A 22,426-nucleotide genomic window follows, 5' to 3' on the forward strand; every position below is an offset into this window, starting at 1 on the left:
AGATCTGTCAGTCCACTGGGTATAGGAAGATGTAGAATTTCAAAATTGCAAATAACTACTGAAATCCGTAACAATTAGTGATAGTGGGAATGAGATTAGAATATGTTTCAAATATTTTTGGAGCCTTGAAAATACTAAGAAGTCTAAGTATTATGAGTTAATCTGTGCTTAATGGAACTTCATGCAAGTATCCAACATAAAGAAACCATCTATCTATACTGTCTATCAGTGATGTGCTATTGAATGTCTGGGGAAAAGTTTAATATGCTTTTTATTTATATATAGAGATGTCTTAAAAATGTATAAGTCAGATCAATCATCGTAGTATTTTATAAGCACTGGAAAAATACAGTGGTATTTTATTTAAATACTTTTTTCCTCCTCTTTTAGCTACCTACCATGGTTTGAGGTATACTACAAGCTCCTGAATACCCTGGCAGATTATTTGGCTAAGGAACAGGTAATGTTACATATTCTAGTTCTTTGTATAAAATATTTTCCTTGAAATATTAGTCACCATTTCGAATACTCTAAAGGGATTCTATACTGTTTAAAAGTTTAAGGTTTTAGTAGGATTTAGTAGCAAGTTTTATTCCTCTTATTGAAATTCGAAGAATCTGAACATAGAGCTTCCACAGTCACTTGAATCCCACACTATTCTAAAAAAGCTGCTGAGAATATACCTTTATAACATGTCAGTCTCAGCATAAGCAGGTCCTGTGTGAAGTGTGAGCAGTGTCACCTCTTTGGAGAGCAGTGTGACGTATTGACTGTAAACTGTAGCTCTCTGGAACTGTCTGATTATCAGCTGCAAACACTTTTGTTCAGAACTGTATAAAAGATGATGTACTGTTTCACCCTTCATATTAACTAAAAACTACCTCTCATAATTCTGACATCTCAAGTAGCAAGACAAAATTACTTGCAGCATTTGGTGAAGAATCATGATAGTTTAGTTTGCATATTCATGAGCAATTAGATGTATTCCAACATTACACAGCAAAGGAGGTACTGGCATCTGTCTTTACTGAGAACATTAGAGCTATACCTTTCTGCTTTATATTAGCTTGTTAGATTTCAATTTAAAAAAAAAGCATCAATATTTAGCCATATTCTGTAGACTGGAAAAACTGACATTTCAAAAATATATGAAGTATAGAATAAGCAATAATTATGCATTATAGTAAATGGACTGCAGAGAATGATGATATTTTATGTAAAAAGATAAATAGGAGAGTTTGGTGTTAGCTGTGTGATTCAATTAAGTGGAATATGTATAAGTCTTACAAATGCTATAATTAGACCTTGGTTTTGGTCCCTAGTTCACTGTTGTAGGAAAAACTGTTATTCAGACTGTATTTGAGAAAAAGGATAGGGATTTTCTTGATCACCAGTGCTGGCAGTGCAGTTACTATAAGCAATTTAGGTAGCAGGGTTTGTTATGTGCTGAGGCAACTGTTTTGGGTGTAGCAGTGCATGGAAGCAGTTTGTTGCATTGCCTGCAGCCATTCCTGTTACCTGTTGCTGGGGAGGCTGTGGGAGGACACTGCTGCCTCCTGGCCCAGGCACTGTTCATATGACCACGAGCTGCACCCAGAGCCTTGTTCACTGTATGAGGTCCAGCAGCATCCTCTTCTTACAGGGAGAGGCAGAAGCTTCCTGTAAACTCAAAACAGTGTGTTCAAAAGCTGGCCCTGGCTTGTCACCGATACTTTTGGTTTTACTTCGGCAACGTGAAGAATTTAATCTCCATGAACAAAACCCCTAAACTGAATGAAAATCCCAAACCCACAAAAGCTCCAATCACTTCTCTTTCCCAAGCAAATATTCCTTCTAGAGACCAAAGTGATGGATCCCAGTTAAACCAGGTAGCTGCAAGTACATTTTAATAGACCTTATTAACTGTTTTATGTGTTTTGATCAGACACATTTAATACAATTTTAAATAAATGTATATCATGGCTAACAGTTTTAGAAGGATAATGTCCAGGATGTACAGACCAGTGAGACATGGAATCTCAGTTTTTAGTTGCAAATAATGTGAGTCCTTTAAGGAGTGAGTGGGGAAGCATGTAAGGGATTGCCTTAACTTGCAGATACAATCGTTTTATGAGATACAAAACTGCCCTGAACTTTTCAACTTAGTATTTAAATACTTCATTATGCATTACAATTGTTTTGGTTATTAAATATTTATATCTCTTTGTCAATATGTAGCTTGATGTATACTAAATAGTAATTAGTTTTTATATGATAATTAATTACCTTTAAAATGCATTCCCTATAGGAAAATGACTCAAATGATTTGTTGAAATCATTGTATAGCCATCCTGTGCCAAAGGCGAATGCTTTAGTCAGTTTAAGTGTGGTAAGTATTTTTTCTGTTTTATTCCTACTAACTATGAAATAGTAAGTAAAGTTGAAAGAAAAAGAAACCTCAGCCCTTTGAAAGAGTAAGTTTGTGTTGCTTCCCATCATTAACTGGCTTGGACAATCTTTTTTTTTCACTCTGTGCAGGGTAGAGTCTGTCTCTGTCTCATGTTGTTTTCTGAAAGTCGTAGTCATAAAGAAGCAGAAATTTGAATTTTGCTCTATGGATGAGAAAGTAAACTGCAGTGAGATCTGACAGTGCTAGAACTACTTTTTTGTGCTTCCAGCTGTTTCATGTAGACAATTTTGGTTTCTCCTGCTGTGCATCAGGAGACACTAACTCAGTTTTATTGCCTCTTATGTCTGAGTAGGTACAGTTTCAGGATTGGTCAAAAGTCTGTGGAAGCTGGCTGTTTTCCTATTTTTCTTCCCCTTTTTCCTAGTTTTGCTTAATCATACAAAAATGCTGTAGGAAGAACAGTAGAAGTACACTCTGTTATGTGAAACTTTCAACACATCTCAGTGAAATAACATCCAGGCCTCCTTTGGGTTTGTGCTCCAACTTTTTGTGATGTGGGATGGGATGGTGACAGTGGGGCAAGATGGTGTTGCTGCAGAAACATCAAGAAGCGGATATGTTGTTGTTGTTGTTGTTGTTGTTATGGTTCCTGAAGTTTTAAGCAGAATTAGATTGTGGGTGCATGCTTAAACACCCTTGTGGAGCTTGGATGAAATACAAAGCCAGCACAGAGCCTCTGCTGTCCCCGAGCCATTGTGCATGTTCAGAGCACCTGTACAGTTTCTGCACATGCCACAAACACTGCAAATAGCTGTGTCCTGGTTCAGTCACCACATGTTGCAGGACACAGAAAGAAGTGACTTTGTAAAGGCTTTGCTTCCACACATACTGAAATATTGTTAGATTATTTATCTTGACCTTATTTGTGTGGCTTCTTGTGACTTTTAGGCTGTGTATTTTAGAAATAACCACTGTACTTCATTTAAAGTAAGCACAGATTCTAAAAAAGCATCTAGCCCTATTATGAAGGCAGGAAAAATGGAGTCTACCACTTCTGTTCCAGCAGTTACTGATCCTTCCTGCTTAACATAATTCTGCCTTTATTTTATTTTAATTTTTCATGTTTCAGATTCCTTGTTTTTTCACTAGACTATAGAGACCTAATATTTTCTCACCTTGTATAGTGCTAATTGATTGTATTTGAAATTCCTTCCAGTCTTGCATGTTGTTTTTCACCAGAACAATGAACAGGATTTGAGGCTGCAGTTGGAATTGTTTCTGTTGATACATTTTTTCTTTCTGTTGTCAGTGTAATGTTTCAGTTCCTAGCACCTTTGCCAAAAATACTTCTTTATCTCAAATAATATTTTGCTATCATTAGTCGTAGTATTATAACCAATTATAATTTGGCAACTCTAAAATGCTTTATAAAATGTTTTTCAAAACTCTTGTGGTTCAGAGGGACATAAAGAAGTTTTAAATATATTTTCCTGTGTATTTCTCACAAAGTTCATCTTGTCCATAACTTGCCCACCTCCAAATGAATGTTGTGGGGAATGTGGACATGGCTGTCCTGGTGAATTCAGCTGGCTACACTTGAATGACAGATTGCTTGCTATAAAGTCAATACTTGTTGGTTTTATTTCAATGTTGTCTGACTTTGGAATTGTTTTTTCTCAATTATGCCTCGTTCCTAGTTATATCAAAGAAGTTTTGTAATCTTTCTTGCTGAACAATGGCTATTGAAATGCAAACCTCTTGCCAAATGCTTGGCTGCAGGGAGAGTTGAGCAAATATTGTGGGTTCAGATAGAGCAGAGCAGGGAGGAATGGGTCAGCTGGAATCCTGATCCTTGTTGGATCTAAAGGCATCTCTGTTTTTGTAATGCTGCAGGGAGCAGGGAAATATTTATAGCCAGTTTCAGTTCTGGTCTTTTGTATTGATGTTTGTTTCTTGGTCCTCAGATATTGTAAAAAAGCTACACTGGAACCATCAGTAGTAATAGACTTTAAATTACAGTCTAAAAAATAATTGTAGAAATGACATCCTGAGGTGGCTTTTCCTTGTGCCAGGATCAGTCTGATTCACATTTCATTCACTCAGGTGTGCTGCAGGGTGAAGGCTCATGGATGCACCATGTTTGGGTGGCAGACCACAGTGGTCCTTAGGGTTGTGTGTGCATAACCATGCATAAATTACACCCAATATTTGGATATGTGGTGTTTCCTAGCAGTCTTTGGTTAGGAGATACAAAAATGCATTTGTCCAGTTAGGGACCAAGTTCTACTCTTACTTGTAATACTCTGCAGCTGAAATTTATGAGGTGGTCATTTGTTCTATGAAACCTGAGCTTAAAAATAATTTAGGTCACTTTTTTTGTTTGTTTGTTTTAATTTTTTTTTTAATGTTATCGTTATTGGGAAGAGTAGCTAAGCCTGAATTCAGATGGGGGAGGAATAAAACTTAGTTTCAGCCAGTATTTTAAACATGGAATGTTACAATCAGTAGAGCCAGCTTTGGCCTTTCTTGTTGGAAAACTCAAAAGTCAACTGTTCAATCTTTCTCTCATCTTGCATAAGAACCAAGAGATGATTTTTGCAAGTGAGCAAGTTTTGAAAAAACAGCCTTGTCTTGTATCGGTGAGTTTAAAAGGCACTGACTATCTAAAATCTATCATAATTAAAGAAATAATCACTTGCTATAAGACATCTCTGTTGATTTGAGGCTTATTTATACCTGTCCTTTGGGGAAATCTGCTGCTCTCTTTGGCCTAAAAGAATTGTCTAATATTAATGTACCTTTTCTGTTTAAATCCACCTTCAGAGCTATGTCTGTGTGTGTCATAATCCTTTTGTAAAAACTGCTACGAAAATCAAACCCTTGAACTGATGAGCAAAACCTGCATTTTCCAGTGTCCTTTTTAGAGAAAACTTTATACAGGACAGAAACTATTAATTTAGCATCTCTTCCAAGGTCGTTCATCTTCCTAAGGGAGTTCACAAAGATGTGCAAGGACTCCATACCACAGTATTTTTGCTACTTTATGACTTCTAATTACTGCAGTAATGGCTTTTGCTTCTCATAGTTCTGGCTTCCTTTTCTGTTTAATGAGTGAAATATTATTACTTTGTTAATTAGAAATAATTACTTCTCTAAGTTAATAACTTCATTACTCAGAAATCTTTTGATAAATATTCTGTGACCTTGTTACATATAGGGAATAATTTTCTGTTCTCAGTATACTTCTGAAGAATGCAGGCATTCTATCTGAATCTAATCTGAATATTTTCCTCTTCTTGAGCAGAGAAAAAAAAATTTTTTTCCTGTGTTGATGTGAAACAATACCTGTGATATTTATTGTGCTAGTGGTATGATGTTTATGGGATGCCTTTTTAAAGCAATTTTTTTCCTTAAATTCTAACTATTGCCAAATGACCTAATTTGTGGGGAAATTTTTCTATTAAATGTATCAAGCTGGTTTAATAAGTCTCCTACGCAGATTTAATGGTATTAATTTTTTTTTCTTGAATGCAAGACACATTTAAGTCTTGTAGACTTTGTTTTGGTATATCTTTCTCAAGTTTGACTTTAGAACAAGCTATGTCTTTGTGTTGCTATTTATAATTGTAAAAATATACCATAAAAACAAAACATCTGAAAAAACATCAAAATGCTGTAAAAAACAAAAACAAAACAAATCAATAATTATCTTATTTACCTAACATGCATTCATTATTTTCCTCCTTCAAAATTTAGGCTAACATACAAAAATGTCTTGAAATTACCGAGCTAAATCCATATCTCATAACTAGTAGGAGCATTGGATTAATGAGAGTTAATTTACATTACATCTGGTTTTAGTTTAATCCACTTTTTATTTACATCCTAGATGGCCTCAAACTAAGATGCATAAAATTGTTAATATATTTCATAAATGATTGCAGGATCTCAGGCTTCAGATCTTGCATTTCTGTTACCACATTTCTGATTCAAAGATGTTTGGAAAGAGAATTTATATCAAGTAATAATATTTCTATTCTAAATATTTTTCTCATGTGACTGGTTTTTCTTTTCCATTCTAAATTTACATTTTGTCCTTTAGCATTTTTTTGTTGCAATTTTTAATTCAATACTTAATTTAATCAATGCTGCTCAGGCTCATGACAACATTTAAAGCTGGCTTAATTTCAGTGTTATTTCAAAACTGCAGCCCAGCTTTTTGTTCACTTGGTTTTGTGCTGTGTAGAATCAGAGCTTGTCATTTCATGTCGTGATCTGCTTAATTCTTTGTCTAGCAGCAGTAAGAATATTATTAGAAAAATGGCTATTTGCTTAAACACAGATGGGGTTGGAAATCCTAAATGCTGGGTTCTTATGGAAAAAATTTTATTTTCCTGTGTGCATAAATTATCAATTATTTTTTTCCCCATCGATTAGCACTCGTATTTCATTACTCCTGATGTAACTGGATTGCCAACTATCCCTGAAAGTGTAAGTATTGCATTTCTTATTTAACCTCATTCTGGGCTAGGCTGAACTTTTGCTTTTATCAAGAGGAGATTTTTTTTTTCTAAGACTATTTTTAGAAATGATTGATGTCTGTTATTGCAACCTCTAGCTGGTAGTTACTGTTGCATTCATTAAGCCATTTTAAAGCATTAATAGGGCATTTCTGACCACTGTTATATCCACCCTTTGCTCATAGTTACTTGGCTTCTTTGCATTTACTAGGATTACTGATATATTCTACTTCTGCACCTCGGGTTTTATTTGAATACTTGCCCATTAAACACTGCATTGCTAAGCTGCAAATTCAGCCATCAAGATACACAGTCATTTTTTGTGCAAGAAGACATTGTTTCAGGCTTTTTGAAAACATGCTGTACCTGCCTACACTTGGATGCTATCCAGGCACCAGGAAAAGGGGATTTAGGGCTTTTTTTTTTGGTTATGGTTTTTAAATTTTTCTTTATGAAGACTTGCATTCTGTAGATGCTAAATTGTGGATTGTGCTGTGAGTAAATTGCAAACGGGAAATCTCAGATCACGTTCTCTGTGACGTGTTTAGCTAGATAGCATCTCATAAAAGAGCTTTGAAGGGTCCTTTTTCCCCCTCCAGCCTCTAAATCTGGAATTGTGTATGTCTGTATAGGTGTGTGTGTTTTTACACTTTCAAACAGTGCCTTCCTTCTGGAAGTTAAACTGTGGGGGCTCCCAAGTGCCCCAGAGCTTGTTCCTGGTGGGTGCTGATGTTGGGGCAGCAGGGATGCAGGGTGGGATGGGCCAGGGAAGGACACAGAGCTGGAAGCACTGGTGGAGAGGAGCCAGGAGGGTGCTGGTAGCAGAGAGGAGCCTGAGGGTACATCTGTGCTGGTGGGAAGGACTCTGAGCAGGTGGCATGGACCATGTTGCAACTCCAGAAATCAGGGGAAGTTGCTGGATGGAAGGATACAAGAGAGGACACTTGTTAGGGCTCATTGGGCAGGACAGGGCTTGGTTTTTAAATGTGTATTTAAAAATATAAACAGATGTAAACGTCTGTTTGATCTTACATTTTGAATGCCTCTATTTTTAAGGAATCTCTTAATTTATTAATTGGTGTTCTAATAAAGTATAGTTTTGGAGGCTAGAAGGTGTGTTACGGGCTTAAATTGAAGAAAATAAAGGAAAGCATTTATTAGCTGGACCTGTGACTGTCAAAGGATCTGCAATGGTGCCAATGTAGATTTATTTTTCTTTTTGAGAAAGGTGAAATAATTGTAAGGTGCCTTTCTGTAATTATTTTTTACTCCATTAATAACAGTCTCATCCTTTCGGTATGAATCAAAATAGTAAGGTACTAATGGAGAGTTAGAACATGCAAGGAGTGAAGAGATGAAGTAATTACAGTAAATTAACAACAAAACGAATGTTTTTACCTTTTGTTGTAAAGTTCACATATTTCAGGGGCAGTAACTTTTCAACTATAACAAAGAAATAACAGTGACTGTCTCTCAAAGATAAATTGGTCTGCACAAGATTGTGAACTGTTTCTTGACACAGCTTTTCCCACACAGAATCAGCACACCATTATCAAGTACAGTGTTAGATGGTGTCCAAGGTAAAATGGACTGAGATTCCCATGGTGCATCAGCCTTTGACAACCCTTTAGAATTTTGAAAGACCACGATTTTTTTCCTAAAACTGAGTATTTGTAGCCCTAAATCTCTGGTTTTTATCTCTTCCAAAATTCTATGCAGCATGGACCAAGAATAACTCTCAATACTCCATATCTTGAAGTCGATAATGGGTTTATGAATTTGCATGAAACTGGATTGACCACTGGACCTTTGTTTGTCTTTTCAATTTTTTTTGTTTAATGTTGCACTATATCCAAAAAGGAAGTGTCCCCACTCTGAAGCTTTTCCTACTCACCTTGCCCTGGCTGTTTTCTCGTGGCTGGGTGACCTTGCTGCTGTGTGTTGCTCACATCCAGCATAGAATGTTAGTGTACAATTGCACTGTTGTGTCTGTCCTTCTGCTGGGGCCTATCCTTGATAGACCTCCTGCATGGACATTCAGTAACAGTGTTGTCCCTGAGAAGAGATGAATAGCAGTTCTGGTTGCAGATATGATAATTAATGTGTGAAATTAAATATTTTGCATATTGAAGGCTGTATTAGTATATTTTCATACATGTTCTCCAGTGTTTACAGAAATTTTCTGTTTTCCCAGGCAATTTTGCTGGTAGCTATTTTGGCTTATTCAGAACTTGTGTGTCTCTGGCTCTGTGCCCTGCAGCAATATCTGTTACATTCAGCTGGAACACAGAGATCCCCCCACTCTTTTTCTCTTTTTCCCCCACTTTTCTGATGTCTGAACTATTAATGGGAGGTGGTGGTGACTTTGCCTCTGGTTAAACCCCACGGTGGGATTCTTAGCAGGGGTGAAAAGGGTGGCTGCAGGAAGAACCCAGTACCTTCCACCAGTTCTGCAGGATGTTTGATGTCCTGGCACACAGAGCTCAAGCTAAAGCTTGGTGTTGTTCAACAAGCTGTTTTACTGTACTAGAAATGGAATAAAATGTGTTGACTTTTGGAGACCCTGGCAAAGTAGCAGTTTTATTGCTGTAGCTGGGACAGAACAGTTATCACCGTGGTGGAAGATCTGTACCCCATCTCGTATTTTTCTGAATTTGAAAATACAAAAAGACAAATCTAAGTCACAAGCATAATGAAATAACCAAAATATTAATAACTTAGTCCACAGTTAACTTTTCGTTTGCTTTGAAACCTAATTAATTTTTTTTAAAGCACACAAATTCTGGTGCAAAATAGTTTGGGGTTATTTTTTTCTCACCTGCTAATTAGACAAAAATGTTCACAAGTAATATATATCAAAAGTTGCAGTTAGCTACTACTGTTGCTATTTTGTTAACTTTTTTTTATTTAAACAGAGAAACCTCACTGAATATTTTGTTGCTGTGGATGTGAACAACATGCTGCAACTTTATGCCAGTATGTTGCATGAGAGACGAATCATTATTACCTCCAGCAAGCTAAGCACTGTAAGTACTTCACACATCTCCTTTTAAGTAGGATATATTGAACATTTCACAAAATGACCTGCAGACCTTTGTGGTTTTAGATATGTTCCATGTGTACTTATAAGACAATATCTACATACTCTTCTAATATATGGTTTTAGTCTGGCTCTTGAAGTACAAAAGTCTGATTTATGTAAGACCTACTCAGATACATTAAGTCAGGTTAATTATTTTTCTTATCAGGAGATGAGAGTTCTTTAACTCTCCTGAGTTCATTTCTGTGCCTTCTAACCTAAAAAGAATTCTTAAGAGCTATTATAAGATCTTTATTATTCACTTGTGGCTTATTCCATTGGAGCTACTTGAAAGAAATCAAGGGTCCCTAATAATAGCTGCTATCCTAACCTGGTAATAGGTAGATTCATCTTTGTTAGAGTGGTTTGGGAGTGCACACTGTAATATCTCTGATTTGGAGTAGCTCTTCAGACTGTCAATAATGTACAACCTAAAATAGCAGGTTTTTAATTAAAGGTTTTGAGCTACTGCCCACAATAAAATGTTTCTTTTGCCTCCTTATGCCTGCTTAGGTTGCTTAATAAAAGAATATTGCATTTCACTTGGAAAGGATACCTAAATATTCAGATGCCATTTTATTTTACTCTTCACAGAATCTTACAGATTTTTAAAATCCTTTATATTTGGAAAATACTCCCAAGTCAATTTTGCATCAGTACAAGACTGTGACTTTATAACCAAGTTTTAATCAGAGAGTGTTATTCTTACACAGAATCTTTAACCTATTAAGCACTGTGACCTAAATTGTTTTGAAGAATGCTGTGTAAAACATTTAGTTTAATATGCTCTCTATGGTGGAAAATAATTCTGTATTTCTGAGCACTACTAATTGCACTACCAAATAAATGAACATATGGGTAAAAGGTTGGATATAGTACTAAAAATTACTATTTTCAAAGGCTTGCAGGTGCTGTAAGGAGTGAGAATTCTTTGATTAAAGTGGCTAAAAGTCCTTTCCATTTTTTTGAGTCAAAAATAAATTGAAGATAGAGAAGGTTCAGAATTGCTGTAAACAATTCTAGGTGCACTAGCAATTATTTAATTGCCTTATTATTTTTTAAAACAGCGTGGTGTTGGGTCCCTGGGTGTGTGACCAGCCCTGCAGTCAGGGCAGTGCACAAAGGCAGCACCTTCCCAGTGCTCTGCAGGGTGTGCAGCTAAGTCAGTCCTGGGAACTGGAGTGAAGCACACGTGGGGTCATCTAAGCAGAGGCCACATGAACAACTAAAAACCAACAAAAGAAATACTAAATTAATTTAGGCAATCTTCACATTACTAGTCTATGATAGATTTTTCTTTTTTAACCACCAAAGATGTTACTTTTTCTTAGGAAATTTCTGTATTTTATTACGTTTTTTTTCTCCCCTCCATGCTCCCTTCCCCTTCCTGAAATGGATAGGGAAAGAATTGTGCATTGCAACATAGTAATAAGACCTGAATGGGCAAAAAGATTTTGAAGGGAAAGCCCTTTCAAAGAACCTGTCTTAGCAAAAGCTCCCATGATGTAGCAAAATTGTGGAATCAGAATATTTTTTCACTTTGCCAGTCTGAAACACAGCTTGCTATATTTAAAGGGGAAAAAAATAAAGGGAAGAAAAAAAGAGAAATACACCATTAAAAAAACTCAGCTCCAATGATGCCCCAGTCAGCTCTGTTTTACTGCTCCAGTAGAGAGGAGATAGGAATGATGATGGCAGCTCTGAGCCCGTGGAAGATTCATTCTGCAGGTGAGCACGTGTCTGTCTGCTTGACACGATTTGGAATTGTACTCTCAGCCTACATTTTGATCTGCTTAGGACTTGTTTTTGTTAGGCTGAACATCTCGGCTGGTCTCTATTGCTAAGATGTGACAAGAGAAGAGGAAGTACCAGAATTAGACTGTGCTGATCTAGACCACCTTATTGAAATGATCAGACTTCTCTTACAAGTCATTACATGACAACAGATAGAATATTCTGGTTGTGAGAAACTTCCACTTTGTTTACACTTTGGCTGTTTATTCCTAACCTTTTAATGAATTAATGGCCATCTTGATAGTGTCTTGAAAATAATTTGTCACTTTCCAGACATTTGTAGTGGTGTTTGGTCCTGGAGAGTGTCCCCAAGCTCTGAATATAAATAATAGCTTCCAGGTCAAATCCAAAATGAGAGAGCCCATCAGCTTCACTTTTTTTCCAGTTGCTTATTCAGTCTACTAGCATTACTTAAGTCATAGCTAAGACTGTCACATCATGATGGATCCACTTTTGATAGGTTAATATTTGGATTGGTTAATTTTCACTTGCCCTAGTGAGTTCTGATGAAACAGAAAAGTATACCTGGCCTATTAAGAGCTTCAGTTGACAGAAATGCTGCTTGTTCATCTCTTTCATGAACAGAATAGGGGTAATGCATGGCTTGCTTCTTTACAGAGCAATATAGTTTAAAAAGGTAATGAAACACTTTCCAGTATTGCCTATAGGAATTTAATTGAATTGCCAAGAATGATTAAATGTATTTTGGCAAAAGATATTTATTCCTTAACGTGGGGATTGCTTGATGTAATACAGTAAGCAAATGGAGTGTGTTTGGACATCAACCTTTGCAAGCTCTGGGCTGTTTTATTATTGCATACAAAACAGCAGTTACAAAGTTCCTGTTTTCATATTCCTAAATTACAACTTGATACCAAAAAATATTTGCTCAAAGATAGTGCAGTCAAGCACAACTTTCTGTTAAGGGAGTTGTGTCTTATCTTTGGGGTTAACTGAATATCAAGTGTTTGTGTCAGTTCATGAAGACTGGGTTGTGATGTCACCTTCAAGTTATCAGCTCTGTTTTGGTTCACTATCTCAGGGCAGTGACTGATAACAAAAGGCATAATTCAAGGCCTTGCTCACTTTCTCCTCACCCTTCTTGTGGGGGCCAGGAATGGAAAACTGCACTTACTTATGTTCAGGAATTCTTTGTCCACCACTTCTGCCCTATTATTTTTATACTCTCATATTCAAGCGAAGTATCAGTCCTAGTATGGAAAAAAGGGGGCAAAAAATGATGCTCTATTTAAAAGGGTGTACTGTAGAGGAGAAAAAATAAAAGAAAAGAAGGTTGCTTATTTTAAGTTGCTGAGTAGAGTTTTTTTAAATTAAAAAAAACAAACCCAAAACAAACCAAAAAACACCAGGAAAAACAAAGAACCGTCTTGAGGATGTTTCAGCTTAGATTTTGTTTCAGCCAAGCAGGCTTTGGTTTTTGTGCATCTTCAGAATTTTGCAGTTGTTGGGCTTTCTTTGCATCTTCCTGTAAATTGATTTTCGGTGGGTTTATCTCCTTTAAAAATTCCTTTGGTGTAGATATTTGTCTGCTAGTCCTTCCAATAACTACCAAGATCCAAGTGGAAACTTCCCACCACTCCATTCTGTTGTAGCTTCTGGGTCATTATTTGCCCTAACTGTTGATACTTTTATTAGCTTGACTTGCCAACCACTTTAATAATGTGATTACCACCAACCTCACAGCTTGCTTCAGGCCTAGCAGTAGAGTGAGATGGATTCAGCTAGCCTGAGGATTATGCTCTGTAAGATGTTTGTAGCAAAAATTACCATTTCTGGCTTTTGAACAGTAAACTATGAAAGAGAAACAAATTATGTGGCTTTGGATTAAGTGAAAGGATGAATCAAACAAAGGGATCGATCTATTCACAGAGGTGGCTGTTAGTTATTTCACTTTAGCAGCAAAAGAAAGACCTTTCCTAAATGTCAGGCTGTATGTTCTTTCACAGCACTGGTTCCTCACACGCCACTGCATCTGCATGTATTCTTATTATTTGCATGGAGCTGTATGAGTTTCAGCACAAATAATTTTTTAATTCAGTCTTTCTATAAATTATTAAAGTGCTGGGGTTGGCTTTTCCAGGAAGGCTGAGCTACAGCATTGATTTTATGCATGCTGGAGGCAGGCCCTAGATGTTTTGGCCCCAAGTGCACCTGCTGTGGTAGTCTACCAGAACATCATACCACACTCTCATGTATTCAAAGCAAAGGAATAAATCATGATTTTACAACAGTGCATCAGTTGACTTATTGCTGTTTTGTGACCGGAGGTAGGAAGGATTGCTGTTTAAAGCCATGTCATCGGTTCTCAAGTCACTCGAGCATGAAAGCTTGTCATATGCCTCTGTAATTGTACCTCTGCAGTCTCTGCCTAACTAGTCAGCTGGGGCTGTGTGCTCGTCTGCAGCCCCGGCTGGCCAGTGTCTGACAGCAGCTTTCCCATCAGCCTGTCAGTAATATGCTAACTAGGCTGGATCTTCTGTGGCCGGCGCTGGCAGGTGGAAGGGCTGCTACACTTTACAGCAAATGTCTGAGCGTTAGCTCCACTTTGACCAGTATTTGTTTCGGGTAATACAAGCCTGACGTGGCTCAGAGCACAGCGCTCACAACTTCTGCTCGGCCCTGGCTCTGCGTTTCTTTGGTAGCCCTACAAAAACCAGACGTAAATATCAATAAAAGATACAGATGTGTTTGTTTTGGTGGTGGAGGAGAGCTGAATATAAATTTACACACGTGCATTTGTGGAATCACTTTTACTGTTGCTTCCATTGCAAAGAGAGCTTTCTGCAGTTGCCTCCAGTTGCCCTCAGTGAATTAGAATGAGTTGGCTTTATTCTCTTAGTCTCATTAGTCTTGTTCAGCTCTTGTCACACTATCCATAGTTGTCCAGGAAGAAGTACTACAGATTTAAAATTTAATTCATATCTCAAATTCATGTGACCTGGAAGTGTTCAAGGGCTAAATTGAGTTCTTAAAAGTTAAGAAAGGGATGGGAATTTATCATTAACTTGCAAGGCAGAATGGATATTCTGCTGATACTCACTGTGCTCCCAGAAGCATAATTAGAATTAATTTTGGAATATAACCTTGGTTGGGCCATTTGGTCTGGAAGTAAATGAAAGATGGCATTTAATTTTTTTTTTTTTTAATAGTTCATGTGTAGGCAGTCTAAGATAAACAGGGCAGAGGTGTAAACTGTTGTAGGTGCAGTTAGGTTCCCACTGGGACACCTGTAGGGTGCACATTTCCAGCAATGAGGCTATGGGATGTCAATATGGAATAAAGTGGGGTTAGAATATGCAGCCAGATCTGGAAAGCTGTCTTAGTCTTGAAGTTTAGAATAGTTTTCCCATTGCCACAGCGTAATATTAGGAGAAATAATTGCTGAAAGAATTTGTGAAAAGAAATGTGTGGTTTAAAAAAAAAAAATCTTCTAATGAGAGTGGGAGGGAAAAAGCCAGTAAATAGTTGGAAATTGCTATTACCTGCCATCTATGTAAAACAGATGAAGAACTTCATTGCGGAATTTTATTAAAAGAAAAAATTAAATCCCAAACCTCAAAAATCCACACTGGAAAAAGAAAAGGCATGTAGACAGATCTACAAATTAGTTCCAGAATTTAATTTTTCCATTACTAACTCTTGCAGGAAAAAGAAAGCTCCAAGACTGAGTCAATCTAGGACAAAGTTGTTTCTTTTTCATATGACTTTTGGCAATTCAGTAGAAACTGAGGGAACTAAATGCTGTGTAGAGCCAGTGTGGGCATTGCTGTGAGACTCTGAGAGAAGCCTTTAGCAGCTGAGTCCTTTGTGGCTGGGCTGAAGGGGAGCTGATGGGAAAGAGTCCCTATTCTGTGGTGCAGAACTGTCTCACCCCCTACATAGAGTAGCACTGAAGTAATTTATTGGTCGTGTGAAGCAAAAGAAGTGAGGAGGAGTTGCCAAAGGGTGAGTAAGTGTAATACCAGCCTTTGTTCTGGTGTGCTGGTATGGCAAGATTGACCCTTTCTATACTTGCTGCTGCTTTATCACCCTTTTTTCCACTCAATTCACCAATGATAAGATGAGCTATAGCAGCATTGGTGGTTATCTCTACTCTTGCTATAGTAAGTTGTTTTAAGTAAGCCATTCACAAGGAGGTTTGTTCTTGCTGCTTCTTAATTAGCTTATGGCAGAACATGCCATGGTATTCCTTTGGAGGAGGAAGTGTTAATAAAAGTGACTTTCCTGGAAACTCTCCTTTCAGAGGTGAGAAACGTTTGTAGAATCCCCTCCTTTTATGGCAGGGGCAGCTCTTCCTCCATGGAGATGGGTCATAAAATAAAGGAAGAAGGAAAGGAGGGATCAAGAAGATGGTCAGGAAAAGGGACACAACAGTATATATTAGTGGTGTTCTGTGTTTTTGTGAGTGAGGAAGAGATAAAGAAGTTAGGGAATAACTGAATGTCAAAATGGGAATAAACAAATCAAGAGCATACAGAAATGAAGAAATGTGAGGAAAACTGCAATTTTTGAACAGATGATATGAAGAAGCATAGTTAGTTTATTATTGGAGAAATGAGTATCATAAGAGACATCCTATTAATCCAACCTACAACATGTTAAGGATAAAATCTGATGATTAACTTCCAAGTGTTTAATTTTCAACCTATGAAAAATACAAAAAAACCTTTGTGGTATGAAAATACTGAGTAACTGAATGAAATTACATGTTTTTTTTGTCTGCACCCACACCTACTTTGTATATAGATATCTTTGATTATCTGTGTAAGTGCCTGTGTGTCCCTGGTGTAGGCACAGTATGTCAGTGGTATTCCTTGTTGAGCACTCACCTGTCTACTACCACTTCAATTCTATTTTCTGCTCAGCTTCCATTATTGGGAAACATGTCACTCCTGGAGCCATAGGCAAGGAACAAGCCATGTCTTCAGTCTTCTCTTTTCTCTTCCAAACTAATGCACAAGAATGATGCCATAATGCTGCTTTGTGAATCAAGAACTGCAAGAAAAGAGTGAAATTGATTGTATATGAAGTGCTGTCAGAATCATGAATAACACTCGTCTCTTCCCTTTCCTTCCTCAAGAAAGAATGCTAAAAGGAAGTGAATAACCCTAAAAAAATCCAACAGCAATTCCAGGAGAAAATAAGTTTGTTGTTTTGGTTTTTTTTAATATGTGTTTTCTTTTGCATCTTTAATTTTTAGAAGGGAAAAAGATAAAATTTTCATCTGGAAACTGGAAATATATTTCCCTTTCGCTCTCCCTTCTGTGAGAGAGGAGAGCTGGGTTTTTATCTTGCCAACAGGAGGAAAATGCATTATGGCTCATTTAAGGTCCTCCCTCTTTTTCTTCCTAAGGATTATGGGGATGGCAGATGGAAAATGATTAGCCAGGAGCTAAATTAAAGAATTACATAGAATGGCTTTGCATATCATGGCTTGGACAATATATTCTGTTTTCTTTTGCTCCTAATTTTTTTTTTCCTTACTGATTTCTCACCAGTGCTGCCAGAATGAGCTAAATTCATAATTTAGTCTGGCTGTTTAATCTTTACAGCTGGGAATAGATTTTTACTCTCTTGTAAACTGGCAAAATCGAGAGCTCACTTCCCACTTATGCTCCCCAGCAGTCTTCCCCCTGCCCTGCCCCCCATTCAAGAAGTGGATGGAAAGGTAGGTCTCCACAAATGTTAAGCATCTCATGGATTTGGGCCATGATCTTGTTCTTGATCAAACAGGATTTAGAGGTGTTTGCCCCTCTAAAATAAAGTTGGTTATTTTATGAGTTGTAATAATGTAGAGGAGAGGCTTCCTTTCAGCCGTGCAACTGTTCCCCTTTCAGGAAGCAGGGAGAGTTTCTCAGTAATTCTTGTGAACTGGGAGTATTGGAGAAGGATCCCCAAGGATTGGTCCAGGCTGATGGTGACTGCTGTAATTGTGGTAAAACAGTGACCCATCCCCTACAGTTTATTGCTGTAGGTATTAATGAGTAGCTGAGATAAGTAAACTAAACAGAATCTTGGGCATCTTTCAACATATGGGTGGTCAAGGCAGTGGGAGGGAAGCAGTGCTTTGGCCCATTGGGACTGTGAGGGAGGAGGGAGAGAGCACACCAGTACCCATTTCTGGACATGGTGTTGACAGAGATTGACAGTGTTTGATGATTTTTCAGGAAATGCTTTTATCACAGTAGTTCTTTAGTTGCTTACAGTAGATTTTGAAAGGTTGTATAGTATCACAGGTTAATTTTACTTTAGCATTTGTTTAACTTCTGTTGCTGTTTTTGGCTTTCTGACAAGATTCTGCTAATCAGTTTCTGTCTTTCTGTTTTGTGCATTGCAATGTGTGCAAATCTTGCCACCTATGCTCTTCTTCTCTTTTTTACCTTTGATTATAGAAAAGGCTTTGAAGAAAGTAATTTATATAGGTAGAAAGAAACGGCCAGGTACCTCTTGTGCAGGATACAGGTCTTTTTATGTTACTCATTGAAATTATGTGAATAATAGGTATCAAATCAGCATTATCTGTGAGTCTGCAGAAAACGTTTCAGCTGAAGTCATGTGGCTCCAGACGTGTCGCAGTATTTTAGCAAGACCTAAAATGAGGAAAAGGTAAAAAGATCAGCAGAAAAAGGGACCAGTCCCTTTGAAATACAGAAAGATTCAGTTGGTAGAAGTGAGCAATGGGGAAGCAGATACACACATCAGAACTGCTGCATCCACATGAGGGAGGGGAGGAGCTGCACTCTCTGCTCCCAGGAGCAGGTAACCCTGCTTTGATCAAGTCTTGAACTAAAACTTCTCACGGCTGTTCATGTTCATCACTGCATGGATTTTGAACAACAACCTTCCCAACTGTCTGCTTATTGCCATAAGGTAGAAAGTAATTCATTGTTCTCTAGAATTTGGGCATTGTTTCATTCTTGTTGAGATTTGGTAGTAATCAATTTTATGCCACCCAGCAGTGAATTTTGCTAACAAACTCTGTAATACTCCCACTATTTGGAGAGACTGTATTTTCACCACACATGCAGTTTCAGAATTTTTTTTTGCAGGGGCGAAGATAAAAATTTTACCAGAATCAGTGGAATACTCTGGAGAAAACACCAATTACTTTCCCTGCAGGATATGAAAGCTCACATGTTGATTCTGGCTGCAGCATCTTATCAGGAGAGATGAGAAACAGACTGAAAGTTTGTTGTACTCAGTACTATTAATCAACCTATTATAGTGGAATGAGACATAAAGCTTCTTATGCCCGGTGCAAATGCTAGAGATTTCAAATTAGATGTGTTTATCTTTTAACTAATTCAAATCATTTGACTCATGCTGTTCATGTAGTTTAAAACCACATTATTTAAACTAATTTTAAAAAGATAATTAGATTTGGTTTTGAAAGTAAAAGTTTTTTAACTAAAAGACATTCTTTGAAAAGGAGAAAAACAGTCTAAAAGTCAAAATTGGTGGAAGCAAGAATATTAGAAGTTCTGATCAGTGTCGGCAAATGAGTTTCAGCTGACAAAAACTTTACTTAAAGACTGTCTGTCCATTTTTTAATAGATAGAAACACAGCTCTAGTAGGTCTTTGGTAGTGCAGTGAACTACAGGAAGATATCTCAACATCACTTGTTGCCTCAAGCCAGGTAATAAATTAGGAGATTTGCAGAAACCAGGTTCTGCAGCACTCGTCTGCTATAATTCAAGATTTTTCACCAAACTGCAGAGTTGTGCAATGATATATTTGTGTGTATACGAAAACATACACCAATTTTATTGGACAGAGGCTTTTGCTTTTAATAAAAAACCTACCTGTAAAAGGAATCACAGTTGTCAGTGGAAAAATAGGTAGGGTTGTACACAGTCTGAAGGACAACTTGAAGATAGTTTGGGAGAATGTCTGCTGAAGACAACTTCAAGATAATTTAGGAGAATGTATACCTGTTTTGATTGTTATGATCTATGATGTATCTTTTTAAGGTAGTTCTTGATAAGTCCTTTTGGAATAGATAGCAGTTAACTGACAGACTCCAGAGAGATGCCTTTGTGCCTGAATAGTGTAAGGAACTGTTTTCTGCATAAGATAGCCCCACTTGGTCAAGCAGCAGATTCTCATTTCTTTGCCTGGGAGCTTGTGCTGGGTGCTGTGTTTGAGGATCTCCTCCTGCAGCCTTTGGCAGGTGCCTGCGGGGCTCTGCTCCCCTGCACAGACACTGTTGGACACCCCCAAATCTGGTGTCACCTTTGTAGAGTTCTGATGTAAATGGTCGAGTTCTCCCTGGTTCCCAGCTTTCTCAGATCTCCTGAACTGCCTGGTTCCTTATTCCAGGGTTCACAGCAGTTCCCATTCTGTTCTGTGGAGTGGCTGTGTCAGTTAAAGAGGAAGGTTATTTAAATAACTAATGCATTTGAGAAATTCAGTCACCACTAAAACAGTAAAAAAAACCAAAAAAGATATTTTTTGCACCAAGTATGCAAATTTTAATATGAAGTCCATAATTATCTTATCAGTATTTGCTTAAAGGCAGAGTTTGCAGAATAATAAAATGTGACACAGTTTGAAGAGCAGCTCAATTCCATAGCTGCTTGTGTTACAGGCTGTATACAACAGGAAACTATAAAACGTATTCATGGCATACTAAAATATTTGGAAACCTCCTGCAGCAGCATAGAGGGAAATGTTTAAATAAGATCTTACATTAAGATGTTATTAAATAGAGAAGCAAGGAACAGTACATCAAAAGCTTGAAGTGTAAGTAATCAAGTAAGTACTTTTCCTGCTAGAAATAATAAATTTTAGTATATAAAAAAAATAAATGGTAAATAGATGCTAGTGTGAGTGCCACACTAAAATACAGGTTATAAAACAGGTTAATAAAACTTCAGGTGTTTTTAAGGAATTGCACACTTCCTCTGTTAAAGTGAGAATTCAAATATAACAGACATGCATAAGATAGGGAAATTTCTTCATGCAAATAGTATAGTCATCTTAATTCATAATTTAAGAATGCCTATTAAGAGGAGGAGGAGGCAACTGTATACATCAGGGGATATCCTGTATGACTGTATGCTCAGCTTTATTTCAGCCTCTCATTGAAATTGAAAGAGCAAAAAACAATGCTGAGCTGGACTGTGCTAATCAGTAGCATTAGTTCAACTACACAAGAGATAATATGGAAATAAACCTCATAAATCCCACTGTGTGGAAGAGGGAGAAGGAACTCATTTATTTCTTCCCCTAAATCTATTCTTAGTAACAACCCAATAATTATTAAAATACCCATTATTATAAGTCCAAAATGAGAGTAATTGCAGAGGTGTGGTGTGAAGCTAAGAAAGGAGATGTTAATGTGCAAGGAAGAGTTTAAATAGGGAATGATGATATCCTTGGCTTTCTGCTGTGTAGCTGTCAGGCTCGGGCAGCTCGCTGGTCAATAGTGACATTCTGTGTGTCAGTGAGCAGAGTCTCCTGATACCTTAACCTGCAGTTCACACATTACTGAAGCTCCAACTGTCGAACATTCAAGTCCCTTGGTACCACTGCAGCTTCCAGACTCTCCTGACTGGCTCATGTTTCATTCTTTGGCAATTTGCCCTAATGATATCCCTCAGGAGCTTTCAGACCCTCTTCTTTTCCATATTTAATCGTGTTATATTAATCTGAGTGCTGAGCAAACTAGGCTGCACAAATTGTAATTGTCTGTGATTCCTGCTGCAATGGTTTTATAACTGCTTTTTTTCATTTTTAGTGTAAAAATACGTGTACAAAATTGTAGTGTAATTTTTTATTTACAAGTCTAAATGTCCAAGACAGCCAGGGTGTGAACGCTTTAACTGCTGATCTGTTCCTCAAAGAGGGTTGGTTTTTTTCCCCCTGTAAAATCTATAGTGCTTTAGCACTTGCTGTATGGGCAGGATTTACATTTTATTTTTTGCTCTTTGTTTTGTTACTGTGAAAGTTCATGTCTAATAAACAGTGCTATTATCAAGTTAAGCTCAGGTAGTAATTTTGTTGTGATATAAAACTTTAGGACAGCCTTGTCTTTTCCATCAGCTTGGTAACTTCTACATGGGGCATTCTCTTAATTTTTTTCCCTGCTTTTTTAATGAGGTTTGTAGTGCTACATGGGATGGATATAGGCTACCTTGTTTTGAACAGTGTGATTTTTATTTTTTCCCTCAGTCTGTTGTAACTCTGTGCCTGCATAAAAAAAGACTCTTTGATAGCAAAGATAGATCAAATTTGAATTCTTTCCATACTGCAAGATGATTTTGTTCACTTGTGGAATGAACTTGCCCTGTTTCTAATGAATTCCATAGTTATTTGTTTGTTTGTTTGTTTGTTTGTTTCTTTTAGGGGCAAAGTGGTGGTTGTGGTGGTTTTTTGTTTGTTTTAGAAAACCAGAGATATCTGTTTTGAGTGGTAAACAGTTTGTAGCACTTCCTTTCTTCATCAAGGAGTCCTTCATTTTCCATGATCCTTGTGCCAGGCTTGGAAGTCTCTGCTTTGGGAAGGGAGATTTGAAAAATTGTAGTTAAGTTGCTTTTCTGTTACAGGGAATGTTCACTTCATTTTTTTTTTGAGATAGTTTGGAAATCTAGATAGTGACACAAACAGGAGTTAATGCTGCT

The 22,426-nt window shown here is 37.3% G+C and overlaps 1 protein-coding gene across 2 annotated transcripts in view; it reads left to right on the top strand.

Moving 5' to 3' along the window:
- DENND1B (DENN domain containing 1B) overlaps positions 1-22,426 on the top strand; it is a 149,898-nt gene that overhangs the window by 70,436 nt on the left and 57,036 nt on the right. Inside the window, exons 6-10 of one of the 2 annotated variants that reach the window (XM_014885761.2) lie at positions 391-460; positions 2,288-2,368; positions 4,969-5,028; positions 6,827-6,880; positions 9,825-9,935. In XM_014885761.2, coding sequence (XP_014741247.2) covers positions 391-460; positions 2,288-2,368; positions 4,969-5,028; positions 6,827-6,880; positions 9,825-9,935 — 376 coding nt within the window. The remainder of the gene's footprint in view (positions 1-390; positions 461-2,287; positions 2,369-4,968; positions 5,029-6,826; positions 6,881-9,824; positions 9,936-22,426) is intronic. The other variant, XM_014885770.2, reaches the window with a different exon arrangement.

The sequence above is a fragment of the Sturnus vulgaris genome, chromosome 9 (assembly GCF_052056855.1).
Source record: "Sturnus vulgaris isolate bStuVul1 chromosome 9, bStuVul1.hap1, whole genome shotgun sequence".
Lineage (NCBI taxonomy): Eukaryota > Metazoa > Chordata > Aves > Passeriformes > Sturnidae > Sturnus > Sturnus vulgaris.